This window comes from Sinocyclocheilus rhinocerous, unplaced genomic scaffold (genome assembly GCF_001515625.1).
Source record: "Sinocyclocheilus rhinocerous isolate Xijiao unplaced genomic scaffold, SAMN03320098_v1.1 scaffold927, whole genome shotgun sequence".
Classification (NCBI taxonomy): domain Eukaryota; kingdom Metazoa; phylum Chordata; class Actinopteri; order Cypriniformes; family Cyprinidae; genus Sinocyclocheilus; species Sinocyclocheilus rhinocerous.
Window position 1 is genome coordinate 376,720 of NW_015649229.1, and position 11,113 is coordinate 387,832.

Genomic DNA, 11,113 nt, shown 5'->3' on the forward strand with positions numbered 1-11,113 from the left:
AATTTATTCTTTTTTTTGTGGTTTATATTTATGCATGTGTATTTTATTCACATCTCATTTTTATTATCTGTGTGTTGTTGTTGTCTCCGTGTACTGGAAGCTTGTGACACTATAACAAATTCCTTGTATGTGCAAACATACTTGGCAATAAAGCTCTTTCTGATTCTGATTCTGATAAATACACACATGCATGTATATATTTTAGAAAAATGTTAATTTTATGTATTAAATATATGTATAAAATATAAACCGTATGTGTGTATTTATATGCACATAATAAATATACACAGTACACACACATATAAACAAAAACTTTTATTGTGGATGCGACTAATCGTTTGACACTACTCCTTGATATAGTGACTAAATATAGATTAATCTCTTTGATTATGTCTAGTGATATGTAGATACGTTCGTGCACGTTTTTAATTAGTTTTGCAGTCAGAGCATTGTTTACTTACCCTAATCTGAATGTTGTCCTCATGTATCCCAGTTTTCATTGTTTTGTGAAGACTCTTGGCTTGCAGACCTGAACCAGGTATGCTTAGCTGGAGGGTTTTTTATAGGTGCCCTAGTGACTGGATACCTAGCTGACAGGTATTTTTCATCTTTCATGTATCAGCATGTTATATTTAGGCCTGTCGCAATAATCAATATATCGAATTATCGCGCAATATATGTACATGACCGCAATAATTTTTGGTGACGCAATATATCACCCATTATATTTACTTAAAAATTAATGTCACCATGTTTTGTACATTCCACTTGCGCCTGTGTCTTTTGCAGCTCCTCGTACAGGGCAATATATCGCACAACAAAAAGTTGTTATCGTGACTGGCCTAGTTATATTCAAAGTGCATCAAAAAATCGAGTGGCATTTACTATCATGATATAAACACATTCCAGACTTGAGCTTGACAATAATAACATTTTTCTTTACAGGTTTGGGAGAAAATCTTGTTTTATTGCGTCAATATTTGGCCTTGCAGCTTCTGGGATATGCATTATTTTTTCACCATATTACCCCCTCCTCCTGTTCTTTCGATGTTTGCATGGCTTTTTCGCCAAAGGAGCATGGACCTCCACATATGTATTGGGTGGGTACATAAGATGCCATACTATAGCTGTTATTTGTTGAGTATATGAATTAACATCAGACTAGAGCTCCAAATCAGTTAAATATAACTACTTGGTCATTTATATCTGAAAAGCAAATACATTGCTTGTAACATCACCAATCCAGTTTTGAGGTTCAAGTGCTTTAAGCTCCAGAGCTTTAAGATTGCAAACTTGTGTTACGTATATTGCATTCATGCATTTGCCAGACACTTTTATCCAAAGCAACTTGCATTGCATACAAGACAAGTTATGCATTTTATCAGTTCATGCATTCGTTGGGAACCGAACTAATGATCTTGGAGTTGCTAGGCACCATGCTCTGCCGTGTGAGCTACAGGAATGTGTTTTCTTGATATATTTTCCTTTTTCGAAACAGTTATCGAGTTCTTTGGATCAAACAACAGGAAATTTGTCTCCGTTATGTCCCGTACTCTGTACTTGTTGGGTTTGGTGCTCCTTCCTGCTCTGGCGTATTACATTCCTTCATGGAAAAACCTACAGCTGGCAATGACTCTACCAACATTCATCTTTCTGGTCTATCACTGGTAATTGCTTGCAATGGAACAATAACATATTTATGATTGATTTTAATCACATTTGAAATGAAGGTTCTCTTTAGTCATTCTACATAAGTTATTTGTATCTTTATATATGATTCTATCATATATCATTTGCTGGATGGCAGACATTAATGTTGAAACAGGGTTATTCCAGAGTCTCCCAGATGGTTACTGTCACAAAGGAAGACAAAAGAAGCTGTAAAAATTGTTGAGAGCATCGCCTATGTAAAAACGGGAGAATTACCTCAGGATTTGACAGTTAAGCAAGGAATTAATTATTCATTGTGATTATTGTGGGTGTTGGTCTCTATGGTGAAACTACAAGCAAGTAGCCTACTGTTAATTTGTTTAACTGGATTTACAAGATTCCTAAATTATGTAATTTCATTTTGTTATGGAAGGTTACTTAATTGATTGTAATTGCTTGCATTGGAACTATAACATATTTATGAGTGATTCTTAATCACATTTGAAATGAAGGTTCTCTTTAGTCATTCTACATAAGTTATTGGTATCTTTATATATGATTCTATCATATCATTTGCTGGATGGCAGACATTAATGTTGAAACAGGGTTATTCCAGAGTCTCCCAGATGGTTACTGTCACAAAGGAAGACAAAAGAAGCTGTAAAAATTGTTGAGAGCATCGCCAAGTGCAATAAAAGATTACTTCCTGAAGACTTTCAAGAGGTAATTATACTCAGACTATTTATCAAACTCGTTGCTGTATACGTATAACCAATGTTTGTTTGTTTTTACTGCCTTTAAGTCCTTCTGGGAAGTTCCTACATATGAGTTTGGAAGTCAATTACAAAATGATATGCATTCAAGATTTAGACATTATTATATTAATATTTAAATAGAAATAGAAAAAAATAAAATAAATATATTTTATATATAATATATAAAACGGTTTTCATTACATTAAGCATGATGTTTTTTGCAGTAAGCGTTATTGATGCTTAAATATTTATTTTATCATCAATTTTATAATTTCCATGCTGCCATAGACACGTTTGCAAAAGGTAGTTTTGTTGTGCAAGACTTGTGGCTTTATAAACAGACTAAATTGGTAGTATTTTTAATGAAAATCAACAGTATGCCAAAATATATACAAACCAAACTATAGTCAACATTTATAATTAAAATCAAATTTTGACTCATATGATTCTGTATTTGAAATGCCTTCAAGAGAATCCTTTTTTACACTAAAAATAACATTGTGGTGGAACCATACTGTACATATGACCTGGAATTTCCTTTTTGCTCTATTTGTTTTAGTTCACATCAGGGATTAGTTCTTGTTGTGTCTGTGTATAACAATGTGTCTCAAATAAGTCTTCTACACCAGTACTCCGAAAAACACTATTATTAAAAAGGAACTCTTTTGTATCGGTTTTTAGATGGATCTTCTGATAGAAAAACAAGAGGAAATTGTTCGCCCTTCATATAAATTTTTATTTAAGACTCCTAAAATGAGGAAACACACCCTCATCTTGATATATGCATGGTGAGCTTTCTGTATGTGTCCCTAAATACACCTTTTTATGCAACTGTTTAACAGTATAAGTATCAAAATTATCAAAACCAAAGAAATGATTTCATTTGCAAACAATAAATGTAATCAGAACATTTATGGTTGATAGCATCACCATGTACTGTAATATTAGCGTAATATCATATATGCAATATGCATCCAAAAGAAAAAATGAAAGTATAGGTGCATTCAGATGATTTTAGACATTTTAAATGACATATTTCCACATTTTAAATGCTTTATTTGCTGGCTATATTTCTTTTGTTCATTAAATGTGTCTCTTCATATTTAATATCTAATGTGTCTATATATTTTTAAATTGTTCACATTCTGGGTGTTGTAGCCTAGCCTGTTTTATATTCATGGTCATAACTCACATCCAGCCATCCATGAAACTCGCTTTTAATGAAATGCTTTTATTGACACACAGTAGTTTATGTTAATTAACGTGTGGTGACCTGTAAATTCTCTTTTATTATGTTATACGTTAGTGTCTGAGTCTGAACAGAAGGGTACATTCATTGTATTCCAACACCCAATCTAGTCATTCTAGTTCAGCAGAGCAGATTTAGTCAGTTTGCTGAACATATTGGACAAAAACAATCAAATGGGCACTAAAAAGTAGAGCATTTCCTTTAAATGAGGCTTGAATGGGCAAATTATGGCCCTCCCTATTTCATTCTTTAGTGTTAATGTAGCCCTATACATTAGGACAACATGGGAAATGAGGTTAGTCTTTCAACTGCTATGTGTTAATGGGTCAAACAAACTCAAACAATCAACCATCAGTCTGAATGTTAATCAGGCTGGAAAAAATCAGTGCCATGCAGGCATTTGACGGGAGAATAACGTGAAGTTTAGTGAGCCTCCGCAGCTCTGCTTCATTTTGATACCAAGTTGGTTGATTTTTATAAAAAAAAAAAATCTATATCTGATAAGCTCATCAAGAAACGAAGCAAAAACAAAGAAATGCTGTTGATTCGGGTCATGGTGCTGAGATGAATCCAGAGGAGCGCAGGAGACTTCAGGAAAACATCCGACAGTGGAATTCAAACCGACTCAGCCTGTTTGAGATCACTGAACCTGATGAGGTGAACACTTTTCTCTTTTTAAAGATTTGACTTTTACAAATAGGTTTAGTAATGTTAGATCTACAATTTTACGTTTTCAAATTGTTCAGACTGTTCATTAGGAGAAAGAAGTAAAAAAAAAAAAAATCATGAATAGCATCAAATATGGAATTTGAAGAATTTGATGCTTCATACTAAGATCTTTGACTTTCGACTAAAGACTTTGGTCTCTTGGCAAATCTGAGCACATTTTGATTACCGGGGTCTTTTTACAATTGAGATATAGAAATTTCATTTGTGATTAATATAATTGCTGTCTAGAATAAATAAAATATTAAAGAAATTCCATTTGTGATTATTTTTATTTTCACATTTTTCCATCGAATCTCATTGCTTTCTAAGATAAACAATCGAGATGTTACAGAAATTTATTGCATGCTTTATTATTTTTTAAATTTAATTTTGGTTGTGTTTTATGTTTTCCATCCTATTGCTGCTAGTATAAAAAAATTGAGATTAATTAAAGAAATTCAATTTATTTATACTTATTTTTAATTTAATTTGCTTTGTTTACATTTTCCATTTAATCTCATTGCTGTCTAGGATTCAAAATTGAGATATACTCATTAAATTTGTTTTTTAGATTTTTTTTGTTTGTACTGGAGAACAATACAAAAATACTAAGAAAGAAAATATTTTTTTGCAGTGCAGATGGGTCAGATTTTATGTTTGGATGATCAGTAAACTTTTATCATTATGCATTTGAGCAAAAAAAACAAACAAAAACATTCCATCACTTGCTCACCAATGAATCCTCAGCAGTGAATGGGTGCCGTCAGAATGAGAATCCAAACAGCTGATAAAAACATCACAATAATCCACAAGTAATCCACAGCACTCCAGTCCATCAATTAACATCTTGAGAAGGCAAAAGCTGCGTGTTTATTAGAAATAAATCCATCAAGACGTTTTTAACTTCAAGACGTTGATTCTGGCTAAGATAGAGTCATCTATTCATATTATTGCTTTCTCCAGTGAAAAACGTTGAATCAGGAGAGAAATCTGCACAGATCAAGCACTGTTTACAAGTGAAAATAGTCCAAATCAGTTCTATACAAGTATGTTGGAGATAGACTTCTTCCACCTTATATAGGTTATGTTCTTGTATTTTATAAAAGCAATGATTTAAAGTTAAAACGTCGTAATTATGGATTTTCTTTCTAACAAATATGCAGCTGTCACAAGGTGTTTACTGATGGATGTTTCATGTTTTCCATCCTATTGCTGCTAGTATAAAAAAATTGAGATATTAAAGTAATTCAATTTATTTATACTTATTTTTTATTTAATTTGCTTTGTTTACATTTTCCATTTAATCTCATTGCTGTCTAGGATTCAAAATTGAGATATTAAAGAAATGTCATGTTTGGTTTTAATTTTTGATGTAGTTTAGTTTGCATTTAATGTTTCCATTTAATCTCATTGCTGTCTAGCAAAAAAATTAGATATTAAAGAAATTTCATGTGTTTTTTTTTGTTTTTTTAGTTTGCATTTTACATTTTCTATTTAATCTCGTAGGATAAATTGAGATAAATTTAATAATCTTTTTTATTCTTTAGGATTCTGTATTTCATGGAGTTATTCGTTTCCACCTCCAAGACCATATTTCAGGGAACTGTGCCACAAAATGCATTTGTATCTCAAGCGCTTCTACCACACAAGAGGTCATTGAAACGCTGCTGGAGAAGTTTCAACATGATTGGACCTCACAGCCTTTCTCATATTCATTGTATGAGGTCTTAAAAAATCAAGGTGACAGCAGGACTGAATTTAACTTGTGTTTATAGGCACACTTCTGTTCTCAGTCCTTGTGAGAGTTGACTTAACGTTCTGTGTTTTTGCCATTTAGAAGAAAGAAAACTGGACCTTTCAGAAAAGCCCTTGGTGGTTCAACTCAACTGGAATAAAGACACAGATGGCAGATTTGTCTTGAGGAATGACAGTTGTGTAACTTTACAGGTGTGTGACGTCCCTGTCATTCTACTAAATCCACGAGTTGTTATATCAAATAAGTAAGTTAAATATAAGAATTTTGGAGTGAACGAAAAATAACTTTTTTTAGGATGGCTGTTTGGAAAATAAGGAAAAAGTTGGAGTAATTGAACATTTCAAGAGGACATTATCAAAGAAAGAGAAGAAACATAAACAGAAGAAAAACGTTTCTAGCAGTCACATGTTAGAGAACAGTGTCTCTGGCAGTAAAACAAACAGGTAGGTAATTTTAGTGATTTTCCTATTATTACATTTATTCATTAATTTTTTTTTTTTTGCAAGTTTGGTTCTCCATAGAAGTTAACATTAAAATTAATAAATGCTTTAGTAAATTTTATTATTCGTTCATGTTAACTGATGTAGTTAACAAATAGAACCTTACTGTAGTGTTACTGAGACATTTGTTATAAGAACTCACTGTATCTAATTGTTGATATATCAGAGTACCCATAAGGCATTATGAAGGGAGGGAAAACAAGCTCCGCCTCCTGTGATGTCATAATGGGAAGTACCGTGGAGCTGCATGACGGAGTCTATGTACATGGATTACTTACAGTGAATTCAGGCTACTCACTGTGCCAAACACTTCAGCTGTGTTAAGAATATCATACTACCGAACTATTTCTACAGTATGCATGGAATTTTCTGTATTTACTGTATGAATACTGTATTCCACTATGCGACACACTCAACTTGACCTTCAATTTCTAGTGTGATGAATGAAAAGTAAATCACATCAACCATGATCAACCTTGCTGACTCATTTGATTGAACTGCCAAAGATTAAGACATTTTCAGATAAAACTGCATTAAAATGAGATAAGTGGATTAAAGCATGCAATGCCATGAGGTCATTTGACAGCAGTAAGAAGCGTTTATGATTGCATACGGTTTCAATTACGGTTTAAAGTAAAAAATAAGTATGCAGTGCATACTATGCAGTATGCTAGCATTCCATTCGGAACACAGCCCCTGATACTTATTAAAGACATATATTACAGTCGTAAAGTTCCAGCGAACATGACCTGCTGCCTGTGTGTCACACAGTATGTACAGCTCACTTTATGAGAACACAGCCTTCACATTCTCTGTTCTAGTGGCATACTGTACATTTAATCAGATCAGTTTAAAAGTCAACATGAAGGTCGGGCTTCTTTTTAAAAATAATTCCTGATTTGCTATTATTGCTGTAAACTTGCATTAATGTTAACCACCATTGAACTGCTGCATTAAAGAAATAGTTCAACCAAAAATGATCTGAAATTAGCTGAAATTGTCCTCACCCTCAGGCCATACAAGATGAGTTTGTGTCTTCATGGGAACAGATTTGGAGAAATGTAGCAGAGTGCATCACTTGCTCACCAATGAATCCTCAGCAGTGAATGGGTGCCGTCAGAATGAGAATCCAAACAGCTGATAAAAACATCACAATAATCCACAAGTAATCCACACCACTCCAGTCCATCACTTAACATCTTGAGACGGCAAAAGCTGCGTGTTTATTAGAAATAAATCCATCAAGACGTTTTTAACTTCAAGACGTTGATTCTGGCTAAGATAGAGTCATCTATTCATATTATTGCTTTCTCCAGTGAAAAACGTTGAATCAGGAGAGAAATCTGCACAGATCAAGCACTGTTTACAAGTGAAAATAGTCCAAATCAGTTCTATACAAGTATGTTGGAGATAGACTTCTTCCACCTTATATAGGTTATGTTCTTGTATTTTATAAAAGCAATGATTTAAAGTTAAAACGTCGTAATTATGGATTTTCTTTCTAACAAATATGCAGCTGTCACAAGGTGTTTACTGATGGACTGGAGTGGTGTGGATTACTTGTGGATTATTGTGATGTAAGTGAGCAAGTGATGTAATACCACATTTCTCCAAATCTGTTTCCATAAAGAAACAAACTCATCTACATCTTGGATGGCCTGAGGGTGAGTAAATGTTCATTTTTGCATGAACTATTCCTGTAAATTGCTTCAGATGATAAAACATCTGGATTAAAGATGGTGATGTGTGTAGTGTTGCAAATGAAGAATCTGTTCTGTTCTGAATTTGTTTCTTAGAAGGCGTCTTGAACACTCTCGTAAAGACCATGAGTTTGCTCCGAAGGTGTCGGGTCAACCCTGCTCTGAGCATCCAGCTTTTTTCTCAGCTCTTTCACTTCGTGGGGGCCTGGATCTTGAACCGGCTCACCGTGCCGGGATCCACACTGTGCTCGAACTACTGGGGCAAAACTCTATGGCAGCGACTGATGCACGTGGAGGCCTGGGCAGAAAGACAAGGGCTGGAGCTGGCCGTTGACTGCCATCTCAGTCGTGTAATCCAGGTGGTGTTTTTAAAGAGATGATAAGGAATACAGCATGCAAAATGATGTAACTGCTGTTTTGAACAATATTATTTAGATCTTTATCAGCATCAAAAGATCTGACCCATCCGTGGTTATTTCCTTAAAAATGTTGCTCCCTTCAGGCGACGATGCTTCTAACCATGACCTCTTACTCTACACGAGACGCCCAGATGATTCAGTCCACATGCTACAAGCTGAACTCGCTACAGCTGAGAGCACTGATGAGCAAATATCACCACAGCCGAAATCAACCCCACTTTTCAGCCGTAAGTGCATGAAGAAAAATGAACGCTCACCAAAATCAAAACTGCTAATCAAAGAAGTATTTCATAAAATATTTTATATTTTAAAATATATATATTTTCCTTTTCCTTTCCTTTCCTTTCCATTTCTTTTCCTTCCTCAAAATTCCCTCAAAAATATTTGAAGCAGGCTTCCAGTAGATTCTTACAGCTGAGAGCACTGATGAGCAAATATCACCACAGCCGAAATCAACCCCACTTTTCAGCCGTAAGTGCATGAAGAAAAATGAACGCTCACCAAAATCAAAACTGCTATAAATGTATTATAAATGTAAATATATATTTTTTCTTACTATCCAGTACAAATATCTAAACCTTCTACACAAAAAGATGCTTAAAACTAAGAAGCAAAATGACATAAGAAATGAAGTCTTTTTTTTTTTTTTTTTATGTATCAAAATTAAGTGAGTTTAAGCGTAAAACAAGAAAACAATATGCCAATGGGGTAAAAAAAAAAACTTTCAAATTCAAAGTGAAAACAAGTCATATTTGTTTTTCTTATCATATTGGCAGATATTTGTACTTTTTTTAAAGCATAAGAAAAATGAACGCTCACCAAAATCAAAACTGCTATAAATGATTTTTTTCTTACTATCCAGTACAAATATCTAAACCTTCTACACAAAAAGATGCTTAAAACTAAGAAGCAAAATTACATAAGAAATGAAGTCTTTTTTTTTTTTAATGTATCAAAATTAAGTGAGTTTAAGCGTAAAACAAGAAAACAATATGATAGATATGGTCAGAAAAATACAACTATGCTCCAAAAAATAAACTTAAAAGTAAAATAAACTGCAAAATTTTTTCATAATATTTAACTTAATATTTTTAATGTCTTTTGTCCAGTAAAAATATCTAAACATTCTAAAATCAAGAAACATTAACCTGAAAAGCAATGTATTAATGAAGATAACTGTCTTGTTTAAACTTTGAGTTTAAATTTTACAAAATTGCTGTTTTTCCTATTTTTCTTACCCCATTGGCAGATTTTTTTTCTTGTTTTAGGCTTAAACGTTTTAACACATTACATTTTTTAGAAAACAAGCATGTCATTTTGCTTAAGTAACTGTATCTTGATTTAAGAATGTTTAGACTGTTTTTGTCTTATTTTCCAGTACAAATATCTAAACATTCTTAAATCTACATACATTAACTTGAGAAACAAAATGACTTAAGATAAAGTCTTGTTTTCTGAAAAATGTATAAAAATCAAGAGCGTTTTACCTTAAAAAAAAGAAAAAAGGAAATATATGGTCAGAAAAATAAACTTGTTTTCCCTTTGAATCAAGTTTATTTTCTTACCCCATTGGCAGATATTTTATTCTCATTTAAGCTTAACTCACTTCATTTTGATACATTTTTAAGAGATCAAGACTTAATACTCTCCTATAGTTTCTTAAGTAAATGTGTCTTGATTTAAAGGGGTCATATGATGCTGCTAAAAAGAACATTATTTTGTGTATTTGGTGTAATGAAATGTGTTTATGCGGTTTAAAGTAAAAAAAACACATTATTTTCCACATACTGTACATTATTGTTTCTCCTCTATGCCCCGCCTTTTTGAAACGCGTCGATTTTTACAAAGCTCACAGAGAACAAGACTTAATACTCTCCTATAGTTTCTTAAGTTAATGTGTCTTGATTTAAAGTGGTCATATGATGCTGCTAAAAAGAACATTATTTTGTGTATTTGGTGTAATGAAATGTGTTTATGCGGTTTAAAGTTAAAAAAACACATTATTTTCCACATACTGTACATTATTGTTTCTCTAGATATTTGTGTTGTAAAACGACAATAATACTGAGGAAGAAAGTCATATTTTGCAGTGTAGGCATAATTGTTCTGTAGCCCCACTGAAAGAGTTTGTCATTCATAGGAACTGATAGAGCGTGTATGCGCTTTAGCAGAAACCACAACAGACGTTCTGAGACGAGAGGGTGGAGAAATCCGACTGGAAGAAGAACTGGACCTTCACCTGCCTTTGCTGTTGCCTGAGGACAGATATTCAAGTGATTCCATGCGTGGCATTCCTAAGGGATTTCCGGAGTTTTTAGAACCCATCTGTCGCAAAGGTACTATAGCATTATCTGTTCCTTTTGTGATAGTGTAAAG

General features: G+C 33.2%; 2 protein-coding genes across 2 annotated transcripts in view; both read left to right on the forward strand.

The window, feature by feature from the left end:
• LOC107710418 (solute carrier family 22 member 3-like) overlaps positions 1–3,197 on the forward strand; it is a 4,434-nt gene extending 1,237 nt beyond the window's left edge. Inside the window, exons 2-6 of the mRNA XM_016515186.1 lie at positions 467–597; positions 946–1,100; positions 1,499–1,667; positions 2,256–2,373; positions 3,087–3,197. Coding sequence (XP_016370672.1) covers positions 467–597; positions 946–1,100; positions 1,499–1,667; positions 2,256–2,373; positions 3,087–3,197 — 684 coding nt within the window. The remainder of the gene's footprint in view (positions 1–466; positions 598–945; positions 1,101–1,498; positions 1,668–2,255; positions 2,374–3,086) is intronic.
• A 970-nt stretch (positions 3,198–4,167) lies between these two features.
• LOC107710419 (afadin-like) lies at positions 4,168–8,652 on the forward strand. The gene is made up of 5 exons (XM_016515187.1): positions 4,168–4,311; positions 5,910–6,102; positions 6,200–6,309; positions 6,413–6,561; positions 8,415–8,652. The coding sequence occupies exons 1-5, from the start codon at positions 4,219–4,221 to the stop codon at positions 8,650–8,652; spliced, it is 783 nt and encodes a 260-aa protein (XP_016370673.1). The 5' UTR covers positions 4,168–4,218.
• Positions 8,653–11,113: the final 2,461 nt, after the last annotated feature.

Coding starts and splice junctions, on each gene's coding strand:
- LOC107710419 (XM_016515187.1), top strand. CDS start 4,219: ATGAATCCAGAGGAGCGCAGGAGACTTCAGGAAAACATCCGACAGTGG. Junction 4,312..5,909: donor AGATCACTGAACCTGATGAG/GTGAACACTTTT, acceptor TTTATTCTTTAG/GATTCTGTATTTCATGGAGT. Junction 6,310..6,412: donor ACAGTTGTGTAACTTTACAG/GTGTGTGACGTC, acceptor AACTTTTTTTAG/GATGGCTGTTTGGAAAATAA.